This window comes from Microcaecilia unicolor, chromosome 1, assembly GCF_901765095.1.
Source record: "Microcaecilia unicolor chromosome 1, aMicUni1.1, whole genome shotgun sequence".
NCBI classification, from domain to species: Eukaryota; Metazoa; Chordata; class Amphibia; order Gymnophiona; family Siphonopidae; genus Microcaecilia; species Microcaecilia unicolor.
Window position 1 is genome coordinate 591,176,131 of NC_044031.1, and position 17,864 is coordinate 591,193,994.

The 17,864-nt window shown below is 42.4% G+C and overlaps 1 protein-coding gene across 4 annotated transcripts in view; it reads left to right on the top strand.

Annotated features, from left to right (window-relative positions):
- Positions 1-17,864, top strand: part of EFR3A (EFR3 homolog A) — a 384,301-nt gene that overhangs the window by 261,735 nt on the left and 104,702 nt on the right. For all 4 annotated transcript variants that reach the window (XM_030219255.1, XM_030219247.1, XM_030219262.1 and 1 more), the window contains 2 exons: positions 2,219-2,297; positions 9,545-9,680. In XM_030219255.1, the coding sequence (XP_030075115.1) occupies positions 2,219-2,297; positions 9,545-9,680 (215 nt within the window). The remainder of the gene's footprint in view (positions 1-2,218; positions 2,298-9,544; positions 9,681-17,864) is intronic.

Sequence of the window (17,864 nt, forward strand, 5' to 3'; positions counted from 1 at the left end):
GCAGAATAGTTCATCTCATCAAACCCTTCTCTCCCAGCTGAATTTAATTGGCCTTTTTATCCCCCCCCCCCCCCTCTCATTCTCATGGATAAAAGGCAAAACAGAGGGTTTTGCTTTAATGCCCAAACAAGAATAAATGTAGCTCTCTCTGTGTGGATTGAACGTAGTCTCCATCAGCCTCTGCTCCCTGGATAGAACCAAACCTCTTAAGCGTTTAAACACACTGGTTCCTATACGCCACCCCTAGCTGTTTTCAGTGAAGTCTTTTAGGTTTCCAAACAAAAATTAGACAAAGACAAAAGTGTCAGCTAATGCCTCGTGCTGGCTTCCCCCATCAATGCAACTTTTGACTTTGAAAATCTATAGTACCTTGTTCCTTTCCACATTGTATCAGTTCCACAGATCTAATTTGATTCTAGGGAAACATGCTTCTTCATATTCGACAACCGGAGAATGGTGAGGCACTTCTAGAGCTTCTTTGCCATAATCTTTTCAGGTCGTAGCTTGGCATTTTCTCTTTGTTCTTGGGCAGTGCTCTGAAGCTATGGGCTGCTCTCTTCACTGGTCCCAGTGAGATTTATATGCTGCACCAGGGAACTAATACTACCCCCTCTTTGCTCGTCTGGTCCACCCCAGGGTCATGTGGTTAGGCTAAAGGAGAATCTAACTCCACCTAGTTTTTTTCAGTGTGCCAAGCTAGCTTGCTTGTCCTGGATATCAAAATAGTGCATCCTTCCCCTCCCCTAACCTTTAAAGGGTTAGGCACACTCCTTGTCCATGAATATCAACTGAGTCAGAACTTTCTTCCCTTGGCTTCATGGCTGTCCTGAAAGGTTAATTTTTTCTTAGAGTTTTGGTGGCTCTGAGGCCCACTTAAGTCTGAGCACCAGCCAGGAGTTTTTTGTAAGGCAACTTTCTTTCTTCACCTTTGAGCTGTTTGATTTTGCCTCAGTTTATTTTTTTTCTCTGATGGCCCAGAAGACCCTCAGTGGCTTCAAAAAATGTTCCAAGTGTAACAGGAATAGAGTGGGACTCGAAGGTGATTGTTTATGGTGATCTTAAGGTGGCCAAACAGGTATAATGGGTGACAGTCAAAGCCAGAAGGTTGCTTGGGTACATAGAAATAGGAGTGGCCAGCAGAAACAAAATGAGGTAATTGTTCTATATAAGCTCTGAGGCCCCATTTAGCATACTACGTACATTTCTGGAGACCACACCTTCAAAAAATATAAACAGGATGGAGTCTGTCCAGAGGGCAGCTGCTAGAATGGTCAGTGGTCTTCATCATAAAGCACATAGAGACAGACTCATAGACATCAATACTTGGGAAGAAAAACAAGAGAGAGGAGATATGATTGAGACATTTGCTATCCCACGTTCTAAGTGGTTTACAATATAAAAACATTCATAAAAAAATACACATTCAATACAAAGACAATTTAAAATCTAAACTAATATAAATCCGGAATCACAAATATAACCTATTCCAGTAGCTATTCATTTAGTTAAAAGCCTGAGTAAAGAGAGATGCTTCAGACATTTACAAAAAGCAAGTTAATTATTTGTCAAGTATAATTCTTCTTGTAGCCCATTCTACACATATGCACCTTCAATATAAAAAAATGTATCTTTCAACTGAAAGGAAGCTCTGGAATAAGGGGTCATAAGATGAAGTTAAAAAGGGACCAATCGGAAGTAATCTAAGGAAATACTTCTTTATGAAAAGGATGATGGATGGGTGGAACGAACTCCTGGTAGAGATGGGAACTGTATCTAAATTCAAAAAAGCATGGGACAGGCACATGGGATCTCTTAATTGGGAGGGAGAGATAATAGTGATGTGGATGGGCAGATTGGATGGGTTCTATATGGCCTTTATCCGCTGTCATTTTCTCTGTTTCTGTTCTTTGGGGAGAATGAGTGAATTACCAGTTGTATAGCTATGATGGTTTTCTACTCCAAAGTTTATGACAAAGAAATGAAAAAAAATCAGCAAACCAACTTAAGATACTGTGTTTTAGGGCTGCTAGAGATGGAAGTTGAAAATAAAATTAATTTTGCTACTTAGAACATAAAAATGCTTACATCTGCCCTTGTTTATAGGATATCTGTAGCCAGAAAACGCATGATAGCAGAAAATTTTCATCATGTGGCACACTGGTGAAGAAAAAACATTTTCACATTATACAACTTCAGACCTCTTTTCTTATTGTTGCAGACATTTGGATCATCACAAGCTCTGGGAATCCAACGAATTTGCCGTCTCCTGTTTCAAAATCATAATGTATTCTATACAGGTAGGATTAATTCCTTGTAATACACATTATTAAACTGAATTGACAAAATTCTGCTTCATAAAAAATAACAATAGGCTTTTACAAAATTGCTTTTCATCCACATATAAAACATTAACTGTTAAATATTCTCTAAAGATAAGCATTTCGTGCTGAACACAAACATGTTCTCCAAAGCTCTCCAAAAAATTCTGAGTTATGTTTCTAGACATATGCAGTAGTTCCCATACTCACAAGGCTATATAGAATGCCTTATTCATTTTCTCAGGTGAATATCAAGTATGTTTCACTTTTTCAGTAGCTGCTGTTTTTGTTGTAGTTATGACCAGAGCTATTTTTCAATCTTTTTTTTTTTTGAGGGGGGTGGGTGAGAGAGGAAGGGTCAGCAACTCCTTACAGATCTTTTCTTTCCCTTTTACTTTCTTAGTTATGGTTTTCTTCAGTTTCTAGTTTTTCTTAATTTTTGTCATTGTCTGCTGCTTACATCGGGCCTTCTAATCCCAAATTTCTTTTTACCTTTCGTCATATTTTGATTTTATGGCATCTGTTTTTCTGATTATGGTAGCGAAGGCGGCTAGAGACATTAGGGCTGCCCAGTTTAAGATTTCTGAGATCAGCCTATAATGTTTGGATATGGAACACTGACACTTGGTTGCAGGTCTGAATTAAAATGTGCTTTCCCAAGAAATAGCCTCCAAATGCTGGTGGGCATTAAAAATGATTCCAAGTTCCAGAAGGCTGATATGAAGAAACCTTTCTTTTCCCATTCATGTCTCTTGTATGTGAAGGGAATGTACATAAACTCCCATTAGAGGCCAACTAACTTTCAGTTTCAGATTCAACACCAAAACCAACCCAAAATCTGGGTTTGGATTTCGGTTACAGATTCAGTTTCGGTAGAAACCAAAGATCCTGTGTTCAGTAGGGCTCTAACTCCTATCCCAATTTTGAAGCATTTGTCAGAGTTGCTGAGATTGATAGTAACAGCAAATGAAGACCTATTTGATCCACTGAGTCTGCCCAAAAAGGTAGCCAGTCTGAAGTGTGAAGGTCATTTAATTTTGCTTTGATGCTCTGCTCTTTAAATATAGAGATCATCTCTGTTCATCTCACGCATTTTAGACAGGGCTGGGGAGGAACCTACTATCTTGATACACATGGGTACCAGTGACATAGGAACGTGTGAGAAGGATGTTCTGGAAGCCAGATTTAGGCTGTTATGTTGAAAGTTGAAATCCATAATGTCTACTGTTATATTCTTAGAAATGTTTCCTTTTCCACATGCAGGGCTCCAGATTCTCAATGCACAGATTGCACAGTGGTGCAGGGAAGAGGGATTTAGATATTTAGGAACTGGACCAAATTCAGTGAAGTGAGATCCTATTCTGAAAAGATGGGCTAATGGGTGTAACTAGGCTGCCGGCTCTGAGCAGCTTTTAAACCTGGAGGAAAGCTGACAGTCGCTCAGCTGTGCATGGTTAGGAGTAGGATATCGTTATTATAAAAGTAGGGAAGTGAAGTCATCCTGATAGTTTACAGTAAAGGCAGTAGTAAGCCAGGTGCCTTTAAGGAAAGAGCAGACAGAGAGTAAAGACTGGAAATCACCCCTGTCAACTGCTAAACAATAAAAAGCACATTGTGAAATGTTCTCCTTCTACACACCTCCAACGCCCTCCCAAGGAGTATCCCTAACATGTCTTCTCCAAAGGACATCACACGATGTGATACCCACAAGTGAGCCTTCTCTGGAATAGCCCCTGTACTCTGGAATACATTCTCAAAAGGCTTTGCTTAACACAAGACTATCTCTACTTTAGGAAGCAGATTAAATCTTTATTTATTTGTTACATTTGAACCCCACATTTTCCCACCTATTTGCAGGCTCAGTGTGGCTTACATAGTACCGTGAGGAGTTAGCCACCTCCGGTGATAAAACAAATACAAAGTGATGTAATTGCCAATAAGATAAATGTGTTACAGACATATTAGGGAATCGTAGAGAAGGGAGTTATATAGTGATCATAGTGTTCATTATAAGTTTTGGTTTCCTTGTGTTGCTGGGTTCAGGCATTTAAGTTGGGTCAGTAGGGTATGTCTTTTCGAACAGGTTGGTCTTTAGTGATTTCTGGAAGTTGAGGTGGTTGTACGTTGTTTTTACGACTTTTGGTAGTGCATTCCAGAGTTGCGTACTTATATAGGAGACGTATCCATACATTGATTTGTACTCGAGTCCTTTGCAGATAGGGTGGTGAAGATTTAAGTATGTTTGTGATGATTTGGTTGAGTTTCTGGTTGGCAGGTCTATGAGGTCAATCATATATCCCTGGACGTCGCCATAGAGAATTTTGTGGACCAGGGTGCAGATTTTGAAAGTAATACGTTCTTTGATTGGGAGCCAATGTAGTTTTTCTCGAAGGGGTTTGGCGCTTTCGAATCGTGGTTTTCCAAATATAAGCCTGGCTGCTCTTCAACCAGGCCTTTAATGAAAGAAGTAAATAACTGGCTAGTCACACATATACCGAAGGGATGACACTAGCTGCACATTCTATAGCAGGACGTGTTTATCCACTCCTACTCTAGCTAAGATAATATTCAAGCACATTGCTGACCTCATTTGTAACTTTCTTTAAATTAGTATCTTATTTTCTTACTCCTATATATATGTTCCATCTTTGCTTACATCCTGTGCTGCATATTAAATTGTTGCATATTTGTTGACATTGCCGTGTAACATAATATGCCATACTTTGTATTGTTTGAATATTTTTACTGCTCTAATTGTCTATTACTTATGTTTGACTTATTCTTTCTGTACACCACCTTCAGTGAATTCCTTCAAAAAGAAGGTAAATAAATCCTAATAAATAAATAAATGCTAGAAGCCTAAAAAATAAGATGGGAGCGTTCGAATATATATCATTGAACGAAGAGTTAGATGTTATGGGCATCACAGAAACCTAGTGTAAGGAGGATAACCAATAGGCCAAATTATATCGTAATGATAGGGTGGATAAAACTGGGGGGGGGGGGGGGGGGTGGCATTATATGTTAAAGAGGAAATTAAGTCAAACACAATATAAAAGTTCTGCAGGAAACTGATTGAAATGTGGAATCCTTTTCAATAGAAATCCCATGTGTGATGGGAAAGAGAATGAGTCCAATCTCTTGACCATCATTTATTCTGTGACTCAAGAGACGGAGATAAACACCTCAAAATCCTGACTGAACCCTTCAAAGGCTGCAACCCCAAAAAGATTTCCAGGAAGACACATTCTCCACTTAAAAGACACTCAGAGAAAATCTACAGCAGTACAATTGAAAGAAAACCTCAGAGAGAATCCACCTTAATTGACATACAATACAGAGCTGGAAACAGAAGCATCGTAAGGAGGATGAATTACTAAAAGATTTGACCTGGAAGCACTGGACTGTAGTTTTGTGTCTCAATACTCCCAGGACAGTGAAATAAACTAAGATGTGCTTTTGGATCATTATATTAGTTCTGTTTTATGATGTTACTTGTAGCGACTTGGTTGATAATTTTTTTTCCTGTTTTCTTGTAGTTTGAAAATTAGTTCTGGTTTTCCATGAATCTGAAGATTTTTTTAAATGTTTGTATATGTTTATATATCAGTTATCTCTATAGAATCAAAATGTCTCACACTGAATTGGTACTAAATTATAGGGACTGGAGCATCAACGATGACAGTGGCCCCATATCCCAACTGCTTCTTAGAAACCTCAATAAATTTATGTCTTGTTCATTTATACAGTGACTGAAGTGACTTAATACTAAAATCCAATGCAATACATAACATCAAAAGAGACCATTTAAGCATAATCTCACAGCAAAATTAAAAGAGAGGCAGTGGATCAACAAAACAAGAATAAATTATTTAGATGGACAATGTCAGAATAAAGAGTATTGCTTCAAACCACACCCTCTGTTTTGAAGCCCTAAATGCTGTTTTTTTAACCATGTAGCACTAGAGTGGCCTATTAGACTGAAAGTGCTACATTGGTTACTAGTACTTCCTTAAATCTTTTGATTTAGAAAAATGTTAATTAGACCCTTCTCAGTATATCCATGAGTTGCAGTATGTTACGTTCCTCACCTGGCTGCAGGCCTATGCGACCGATTCGCCGGCGAATTGCGGTCCAGCGGAGATAGTCAGCCATCTTGGATGTGGTATCTCCAGGATAGGTCGGCCATCTTGGGATGGGCATCTCAGGTTGTGACAGCCATCTTGGAGTGGGCAGCTGCAGGAAGGAAGCCCATGTTTGGGCGTAGGGCTTCTCTGCTGATGGGGGCAGCCATCTTGGATCAGCTGCACATGTTTAAGCTTAATTCCTATCCTATTTAAAGCTCTGCCTCCAGTCCTTCGTTGCTTCGGGTTCTGCTGCATAGAGGTCGTGGTCCACATCCGTGTTCCATTGTCGGCTATCTTGATTCCAGAGTTGCCTGTGTTCTAGACCTTGGCTTGTTTCTTGACCACGCGTTGTGTTGCTGCCTGCCTTTGACCTTGGACTGTGTTTTGACTATTCTCAGCTATACCATTTACCTGGCTCTTGGACTGTGTCTGTTGCCCACCTGTCTGGTCAGTGGTCGTACAAACCCGCTGGTTCCAGAAGTCCTGGTGGCCTCCTGCACCTGAGGGCTCAACTCTCAGGGAACAGCGGTCACTTCCCAGGTCAGGTGAAGCTAGGGGCTGTCTGGCTGCCTGACCGAGTGCGGTGTCACTCCATCCTCACCGTGCTCAGTCGGGGCACAAGGGCTCACATTTACCAGGTCATAACACAGTATTATGGTTCTGGCTGTACCTTAAGATTGATCCAGCGAGGTTCCGTCTTTGAAAGCACCTCCAGTCGAGCTTGTCCCTATACTTTTCTTCTGGTGCTTTATCTCTTTTTTTCGGCACCGAGTCTCTTGATTTTGCCATGGCTGCTGTTCTTTCCATGTCATTGAAGGTTCCCAGTGGCTCAAAGTATAAAGAAAAGAACCCAATTGGCCAGAGAAGCTCAGTAAGAAAACCTTTTGGAGCGAGGTCCAAAGCCTCAACATTGCCATCGGGGTCTTTGGTATCGACATCGGTGTTGAGAGTTACATCGAGTGCATCGGTCCCGCATGGCTGCTAGGCCTGTAGACACTGGGAGTGGCCATGCGTCGAGTGAGTCTTCACGTGCCTTGACACCGGTTGCTGCTCCCTGGGACTGGTCAGAATTGGATCTGACCCCAAGGCAACATGAGGATTTGATAATGTCCTCGTTAACACCAAGGAGCATCGGTATCGATCACCGTTGACGCATGGTGCCGGGAGCTCTGGGACACTGAGAGAACTCCCAGTACCCAGAAGCACAGCCGCTGGGAGGATCGCTCCACTCGATACAGGAGGTGCCAGTTCATGGGTCTCCACACAGCCAGGACCAGGCATCTGCTCTGACCCTGACTATTCAGCCTGTCTCTGCACAGACGCCCTAGCTTTTCCTGATGTTGGCCCTTAATGAGTGCCTCCAGGCCTTGCTCTCTAAGCTTTTAGCGGAGATACAACAGAGTGCATCAATGTCTGCTGTGTTTGTGCCTGCCATGCCTCTAGCTGTTGCCACACATGCCGGTGCCACTTGCAGCCTCAGTGTCAACTACCACCCGTATTGGGACCCCCTCGACATTGGTGGACAAAGCTTCACAGGAGTCAAGGCTGGAGCTGACATCTCAACACCCCTCTCAAGGACATAGCGATGCACAGACTCTTTTGGCTGTGTCTCTCTGACTTAGACTGGCAGTCCAGCATAAGTTGGCAGATGCCATGTGCCAGCAGTCCACAAAGGTTGACAGATGCCACGTGCTGGGGGGATAATCTTTTCTGAGAGAAGGTGGAGGAGGTCACTGACATCATCAAGAAGCACACTGATACTATCAATACTCTATCCCAGCAGATGCCTTCTGCAACTATCTCCTCATCCAGACAGTTTTTGGGCAAGTTGAAGAGTGGTCCTTACTATTCACAGAGGCATATGTACACTCCTTCTCGCCAGCCTCAGGAGGCTCACCTCCAGTGCAATCGTTTCTCAGTCAAAGCAAGGGGCGAGCTTTTGACTGACTCTAGCAGAGCATAGCTGCAATAAGTGACCGTCCCAGATGACTTGCCGGTCAGGGAGAGGCTGAAATTTTTTCCCTATCTGATTTACTGGTGAAGAGCACGTCGAAGGACGGAGCCCAGGAGTCCATGTGTAGGACTGTTTGAGAGTTAGAGATACTAGAGTTTGTTTTATATGACCCCAAGTTCTATCTGCTTCCTGTCCAGCAATTTGAGTTCATTGGAGCCCTGCTAGATACGCAGCAGGTGCAAGCTTTTCTCTCTGTGCCAAGGACGGACACCCACATCACCCTTGCCACTCAGGTTTGAGCCAGTCGGCATGTCACAGCTCAGCAGATGTTGAGGTTGTTAGACCACATGGCCGCCACCATCCATGTGACACCCATGGCACGTCTTCACATAAGACATTTATGAAGATTCCACAACTCCTGTAGTTGCTGCCTGTATGATCTGGCTTTAAATCTTACTATATCAATTAATTGTTCATATGTCTGCCTCTTTTGTAGGCTTCTTAATTTTTGGGTGAGATGTGGACTTCAGAACAGCATTTAATACTCTAAATATGATATACAGGTCTCATTCTGCACCTATTTTTAATACTGTTTTTGTAAGCTGAAATGGAACATGTATGAAACATGAGTTTAAAACTGAAGATTTCTTGCAAAGGTTAAAGGTGTCTGCTAAATTTTGAAATGAAGTAACCAGATAAAATTTGGAAATAAAATTATACCATTTTAGTTACTATCACTAGTAATAATCTAAGGCGGAAGAATAATGCATTTTCAGTATGTCAAATTGTAAAATTTGCAAGTTCGTTATAAAATGGTGTGTCTTGTTTTTTCTGTGCCAGAGCCAGTGGTTGGGAGGCAGGGCTGGTGGTTGGGAGGTGAGGATAGTGCTGGGCAGACTTATATGGTCTGTGCCTGTGCCAGAGCCGGTGGTTGGGAGGTGGGGCTGGTGGTTGGGAGGCGGGGATAGTGCTGGGCAGACTTATACGGTCTGTGCCCTGAAGAGCACCGGTACAAATCAAAGTAGGGTATACACAAAAAGTAGCAAATATGAGTTATCTTGTTGGGCAGACTGGATGGACCGTGCAGGTCTTTTTCTGCCGTCATCTACTATGTTACTATGTTGTTTTTGTTTTGTTTTTTTCAGGCTCAATATTCACACCATGTAATCCAGCAGATTCTAGGACATCTAGATGCACACAAGAAAGACTCCCCTCGCCTTCGAGCAGGCATTGTGCAGGTTCTTTTGGAGGCAGTTGCCATTGCTGCTAAAGGATCTATAGGTAATCCTATATTATCGAACTACATGTTCCTTTTCTAAGCAGAATAATGAATACAAACCTCTTAGAAAACTCTTTAGAATTCTTTTCATTATAAAAATAATAATTTGTCTGGTGAGGAGTTCTGCTGTGATGGCTGGGCTAGAACAGAGAGTCAGAGGAAGGAATGGAAGGAATATCACAGCAATAAAGAAAAGAGGAAAACAAATTTGCAGGTTATAAATTTTACAATTTTATGTATACAATAAAAGAGCATGTTTATATTTACGCACGTTACTCATGTAATTGTTTAGATTACTAGACGTTAAATGGATTTGTATGAACACATGAGCATAAGTGGTAGCAAGTTGCCTAAGCACTATTCTGCAAATACCCGCTTAACTTAGTGTGGGTATTTGCAAGAGGGGCATACATAAAGATGGAGAATGGGTGGGACATAGATCGGACTCCCACTTAATGCATGAAACTTACAGAATACTGTTAGTTATGTGTGTCCTTGTTACATTTAGGTACCCACACTTACACCAGCTTTGTGGCTGATGTTTATTGCTGTTGCCTAAGTGTTGATATGCTGATTAAACAAAACCTAGGCGCTGAAGTTCCGTTATAGAATAGGTACCGAGCACCTTACCTCTTCATAAGAAATCGCATAATGTGGTACCTGCCAGAAAACTTTCTCAGAATTAGCCCCCATATTCTGGAACCTTCTCCGAAAGGGGCTATGCTTAACTCAAATCTACTACTTCAGGAAGCAGGTGAAAGTCTGGCTCTTCTCCCAAGGCTTTAATATTTGTGGTAACTGACTATCCACTTACAACACTTCTGGACTAGCTTGCCACACATGCAGTAACTAAATCCAGTTTGTCAAAACTTATATAACTATAAAATTTGCCTTCAGTTCAGCCACTCATCCCAATAACCACCCATCTATTTATCCCAACGACTTGTCTGTCAATATATCTCAACTGCTTATTAAGTTCTTCCATTGTATCATTCTAATGTGAGGTTGTTTGATTGTTCTAATGTATGCCTATTCAGTAATGTTGTCTGTATTGTGCAGACATGGTGTTCATCATACCTATGTTGTTTGAATGTTTCACGGTGTGCCTATTAAGACGCCTCATTTGTATTGTGCTGACATCATGAATATCATATCTGTACTATATAAATGTACTTACGCTGCCTGTTATGTTGTATTTGCATGCTGATGTCATTGTTATTTATCATATTTTTTTTCCTTGTGTATATATCTGATACTATATCATGTTACTTCTATTTCTAGAATTGTTTGCCGACATCCAAGTTTACCTAATTGATCATATTTATGCTTGTGTATAATCACTTCACTATTACGTTTTTAAGAAAATTTGTAAGTTTTATGTCAATCTGTAGGCGCTGTACACTTTCTTGGGTGAATCTCTTCATAAAGATTGTTAATGAAGCCAAATAAATGGAGGGCACCCAGTTATAGAATTTAATTTAAAATTGCCATTTATATGGATTCCACGGCGCTCAGAAGGCAGCCTGCTTGAGATGCCTGCGGTTAGTGGAGTCCACGTGGCACTCTTAGGCCTAGATGTCACTCTGAGCACTGACTGTAGAGCTCCTCCCCGCAGCCACAGAGCAGTAGTTCGCCGGGTCAGTGTCTCTGACTCCACTCTTGGGAAATGTAGTGAAGTCAGTTGCCGGGAGTCTCTGAATCAACTAACGTCAGACCTGGGAATGCTGGCTGTTTCGGATCCCCAAGCAGCAGTAGTGAGTTCATCTCTACTTGCGGGAGAGCCGAGTACTACGGGAAGTGAGCAGGAAGTGTTTTCTTCAGCTCAGGAGCATGTATCTTCTCCACAATGTCGTTCGTTTCTTTTTGCCGAGCCATCTGAATTGACTTGACAACTTGTGGGCTCTGATTGCGAACCTGGGTAAGGCTTTGTGCCCCCAGGTTCAGAAAATTGGAGCAAGGATTATGTTCTTTAAGGGAATACTGGAGACTGTTGACTCTGAGTTTTAAAAAATTGAAAAAAAACGGGTTGATAAACAGAAGAAACACTTGGATAATGTCCAGAAGACCCAGGCCACTATAATAAAGGATGTAGGAAGGCTGAAGCTTTTGAGAACAATGTTAGAGCTAATAATTTGTGCTTTTAAAATTTTCCTAGGGTTTTCTCTGTTAGCCCTAGAGAAATACTTAAAAGATATATTAAAGAAGTGCTGGGTATTTCTGAGGACAGTATTCTTCCATTTTCCCAAGTTTATTACCTCTTACCAAAACCTGTGCAGGATCAGCAAAGTTTGGATCAAGATAGCCCATCTCTTGATGTGTCAGCTATTTTACGGGTCCTTATACGAAGCTGTGGCAAAAGGGGGCCTGTGCAGGTGTTGGGAAAACATAATTGTTGGAGAGGATGTAAAAGAGAGGTGCATATAAACATATTTGGTGGGCTTGTTTCAAACTCCAGTGATTCTGGAGGGAAGTCTTGGGTTATTTGCAAATTATGTTACACGAGACTATTTCATTTGACATGGGACTTGCATTATTGGGCAGGTGGGTGCCAGTAATTGAAGGACCTAAAGATAAACTGGTGCTATTGGTGTTTGTGGTGGAGTGGATGGCATAAGAATATAAGAGTAGCTGTACTGGGTCAGACCAGTGGTCCATCTACCCCAGTATCCTGTTTTCCAAACAGTGGCCAAGCCAGGTCACAAGTACCTGGCAGAAACCCAAATTGTGGCAACACTCCATACTACAAATCCCAGGGCAAGCAGCTGCTTCCCATGTCTGTTTCAATAACAGGGTATGGACGTTTCCTCCAGGAATTTGTTCAAACCTTTTTTTAAACCCAGATAAACTAACCGCCGTTATGAGACTGAGGTCTACTCAGACCCAGGCCCTCATTTAACCCTGACGCAGCAATAACGAAACGGGGGCTCCCTGTCGGGTTGATCAGCTGGTGGTACCGATGAGAACAGAACACTTCAGCGACTGGATTAAGAGCTAAGTGATATCTGGTGGGAACACTGAGGCTGAGAAGAAGGATATTATATACATGGTAATGGTTGTATCAGTAAGACATTTAATCAGTAAATAATTGATCTAAAGAGATTTAGACACACACGACTGTTATTTGAGGAATTGTGGAAAGTTAGAGATTCTATATTCATTATACTGAGAAGTAACCCTAATGGTAGTAGATGGAGTTTTTTTTCTAAGCCAAATGATGGCGTGCCGGGCCTACGCCTTATAGTCTGCAGTGTCGGGCTGGTTGGGTGGCGATACTGAGGCTTTTTTTTCTCCATCATTATATGGGGGATAGGTCAGTAACAGTGTGAGTGTTAAATAGCATATATACATAGCCAGTGTGAGGCTGTGTTTAGATTTTCAATTACATTTTAACTGCCAGACCCTCAACCATTCTTCTAAGGTTCGGAGATCCCTTTTCATCGTTTCTACTCCCTCCAGGGTATCCACTCTATTGGCTATTTTCTGTCATCCGCAAAAAAGCACACCTTTCCTTCCAACTCTTCAGCAATATCTCCCACAAATATATTAAACAGAATAGGCCCCAGCACCGACACCTGAGGAACTCCACTGCTCACTTTCCTTTCCTCCAAGCGGATTGTATTTACCACCACCCTCTGCCACCTGTCGGTCAACCAGTTTCTTATCCAGTTCACCACTTTCGGTCCTAAGTTTCAACCCTTTCGTAAGTACATAAGTATTGCCATATTGGGAAAGACCAAAGGTCCATCAAGCCCAGCATCCTGTTTCCAACAGTGGCCAGTCCAGGTCACAAATACCTGGCAAGATCCCAAAAAAGTACAAAACATTCTATACTGCTTATCCCAGAAATAGTGGAGCTTATTCACGAGTCTTCTGTGGTGGACCGTATCAAAGGCTTTGCTGAAGTCCAAGTAGATTACATCTAGCGCAAGTCCTTCATCCAGTTCTTTGGTCATCCAGTCAAAGAAGTCAATAAGATTCGTTTGGCAGGATTTTCCTTTGGTAAAGCCATGTTGCCTCGGGTCCTGTAACTTTTGGCTTCTAAAAAGTTAACTATCCTTTCTTTCAGCAGCGACTCCATTATTTTTCCTACCACCGCCGTGAGACTTACCAGTCTGTAGTTTCCCACTTTGTAAAGAGGGACAACATCCGCTCGACTCTAATTCCGTGGATATAAATTGACTTCAGTGTCGGTTAAAATAGTGGAAAAAAAATTTAAAGAATAAAATTATGGAACACATAGACAAACACAGTTTAATGGGTCAGAGTCAGCATGGGTTCGACCAAGGGAAATCTTGCCTCAGTAATTTACTTCATTTCTTTGAAGGCATTAATAAACATGTAGCTAAAGGTGAGCCTGTTAATGTCGTGTATCTAGATTTTCAGAAAGCCTTTGTAGTTTTAAATTTATTTCATACTTAATATACTGCCCATAAGAAAACTATCAGAGCAGTATACAATTCCTCAATAATAACAAAAAACAACTGAAAGAAAGAACTACAATGTTATAGAAAAGTAAAAATAGAAAGAAGAGAAGACCGCACTGCTGTAGATCAAATTGCTCCCCCCCCCCCCCCCCCCCCCCCACTATCAGGCCTCTTGTTGCCTAATCACCAAATGCCTGATAAAATAATTAAGTCTTGAGTTTAACCTTAAAATAGAACGAGAGGACATGAAATGAGATTGAAGGGGGGCAGACTCAAGAAAAATGTCAGGAAGTATTTTTTCACGGAGAGAGTAGTGGATGCTTGGAATGCCCTCCCGCGGGAGGTGGTAGAAATGAAAATGGTAACGGAATTCAAACATGCGTGGGATAAGCATAAAGGAATCCTGTGCCGAAGGAATGCATCCTCAGGAGCTTAGTCAAGATCGGGAGGCGGGGCTGGTGGTTGGGAGGCGGGGATAGGGCTGGGCAGACTTATACGGTCTGTGCCAGAGTCGGTGGTGGGAAGTGGAACTGGTGGTTGGGAGGCGGGGATAGTGCTGGACAGACTTGTACGGTCTGTGCCAGAGCCGGTGGTTGGAGGCAGGGCTGGTGGTGGGAGGTGAGAATAGTGCTGGGCAGACTTATACGGTCTGTGCCTGTGCCAGAGCCGGTGGTTGGGAGGAGGGGCAGGTGGTTGGGAGGTGGGGATAGTGCTGGGCAGACTTATACGGTCTGTGCCCTGAAGAGCACAGGTACAAATCAAAGTAGGGTATACACAAAAAGCAGCAAATATGAGTTATCTTGTTGGGCAGACTGGATGGACCGTGCAGGTCTTTTTCTGCCGTCATCTACTATGTTACTATGTTACTATGATTGTGTCAAGTGCAGGTCCACTGGAAGAGCATCCTTTAGAATGGGACATTGCACACTATACAGTTTCTTTCAAAACAGTGGAGGTTCAAATTGTAGCAGTAGAAGGTTCTTGAAGTAGTCGAACCTGAGAAGAGCAGAGTGCTCGTGAGTGGTTATGTGGCTGCAAAAAATGAGACAAATAGAGTAGGGACTCTGAGAGCCTTAAAAACTATTCGCAGTAATTTATAAGTCACTCAATACAAGATATAGAGCCAATGTGTACCTTGTAAATAAGGAGTGATATGCTTAAAATGGCCTGCTCCTGTAAGTAAACATAAGGCTGTATTTTCCACTACCTGCAGGCATTCCAGCCTGCAGGTAGTCTAATGTAGAGATCACCCAGAGAGCAGAAACAATAAATAACCAATGAATTGAATAAAATTTCCTCAGTTAGAAGAAACAGCTTTTTAGCAATTTGAGAGATGTATGGGTTGAAGGACAGGGAACTGTCTAAAATCACCTCCAGCACCTGCACCTGTCCAACCATTGGTAATATGCAACCCGCCATTTGTAAAGAATGAGGTGAAGGGGTGGCTGTGGCAGAACCAAAGAAGACACTAGTATGTTTATCTGTATTCAACTTGAGACCATGTAAAATACTATCCAATGATCTGGTCAAATTTCTAGTTCAGAAGACTAAGAGACTGTCAGGCTTATTTTCGAAAAAGAAGGGCGCCCATCTTTCGACACAAATCAGAAGATGGGCGTCCTTCTCCCAAGGTTGTCCAAATCGGCATAATCGAAAGCCGATTTTGGGCGTCCTCAACTGCTTTCCATCGCAGCGACGCCCAAAGTTCAGGGGGGCATGTTGGAAGCATAGTGAAGGCGGGACTGGGGCATGCCTAACACATGGGCATCCTCGACTGATAATGGAAAAAAGAAGGGCGTCCCTGACGAGCACTTGGGCAACTTTACTTGGTCCATTTTTTTTTTATGACCAAGCCTTAAAAAGGTGCCTGAACTGACCAGATGACCACTGGAGGGAATCGGAGATGACCTCCCCTTACTCCCCCAGTGGTCACCAACCCCCTCCCACCCTAAAAAAAACTTTTAAAATATTTTTTGCCAGCCTCAAATGTCATACCCAGCTCCCTGACAGCACTATGCAGGTCCCTGGAGCAGATTTAGTGGGTGCAGTGCACTTCAGGCAGGTGGACCCAGGCCCATCCCCCCCTACCTGTTACACTTGTGGTGATAAATTTGAGCTCTTCAAAACCCACCAGAAACCCACTATACCTACATATAGGTGCCCCCCTTCACCCCTTAGGGCTATGGTAGTGGTGTACAGTTGTGGGTAGTGGTTTTTGGGGGGCTCATCACACAAGGTAAGGGCGCTATGCACCTAGGAGCAATTTGTGAAGTCCACTGCAGTGCCCCCTAGGGTGCCTGGTTGGTGTCCTGGCATGTCATGGGGACCAGTGTACTACAAATGCTGGTTCCTCCCACGACCAAATGGCTTGGATTTGGTTGTTTCTGAGATGGGCATCCTTGGTTTCCATTATGGCCGAAACTTGGGGACGACCGTCTCTAAGGACAACCTAAATTTCGCAATTTGGGCGTCCCCGACCGTATTATCGAAATGAAAGATGGGCGCCCATCTTGTTTCGATAATACGGGTTTCCCCGCCCCTTTGCCAGGACATCTTGCGAGGACAACCTCAGGAAAACTTGGGTGCCCATTTCAATTATGTCCCTCTGTGTGACTTCCAAGCTAATTGAAGCCAAAATCTGGACATCTGAATACACAGTAAGATTGAGTTTTTCAATGAAAGTTAATAAAGGGACCAAAAAAAATAAATTAAACAGTAATTTTGCCAATACAGGCCCTTGAGGTACTCCATAACACATAGTATAAGGTGTAGAGCAGGTGGTGTTCATCCAGACTGTATATGATTGATCAGTAAAGTAAGACTGCATCCATTTTAAGGCTGAGCTCAACAGTATAGAGTTGCTTAAGAAGATAGTCATGATCCACAAGATCAAGGGTCGCTGTTAAATCTAAAGAAATTAGAACAACCATCTCCTTGGAAGACTGACAATGAAGAAGATGAGTAGTGAGTCCCAGTGTCAGTCTCTGTGCTCTGACCTTTGCAAAATCCTGTCTGGTGTGGATGAAGGGCTTCTTGCGCATCCAAGTGATCCTCTAGTTGTTGATGAACAATTTTGTCTACAGCTTTAGACAGAAATAGTAACTGAGCTATTAGGCAATTGTTTGTTGCTTGGTCTATATCTTTTTTGGGGGTCCTTAGCCTTAGGAAAAATGTAGGCTAATTTCCAACAGACAGGAATACTGCCTTGGACAAAAGATATTGTAACCATAGAGTGAATATAGGTAAGCAATTGAAACTCTGAACAACTTTACCAACTGGGAAGGTAGAGGATCATGTAGAGCTGTAGTTGGGTGAATAGATGTGAGGACAGAGGTCAGAGTATTCTCTGAGGGGGGTTAAAATGCTTCAAGTATCTGATGCTGGAGCATCTGTAGACAGTGAAGGCAGAGAGTGCCATTAAAAGACACTACAAGCAAGCCAAACCACCACAAGGGTGGAGGTACACAAATTCCTACGAAAAGTAGAATCTGAGGAAAGAGGGAGTAGGAGGAGTAGGCTCTTGAACAACACTAGTAGGCGACGTAGGTTAGGAACAATCTCTTTATTTAAATATACACTCGACTCAACACAGCCGTGTTTCGGCACTACAGACGCCTTCTTCAGGAGTCAATCAAAGAAGGATGACATCTTGTGATAAATTACACTTTTTTTTTTTACTTCACGGAAGTGTAATTGAATACACTGAGCTGTTTTTCCTGCATCGGCAGTGGATTACAATTGTAGCAGAAGCCTTGCTTTCAT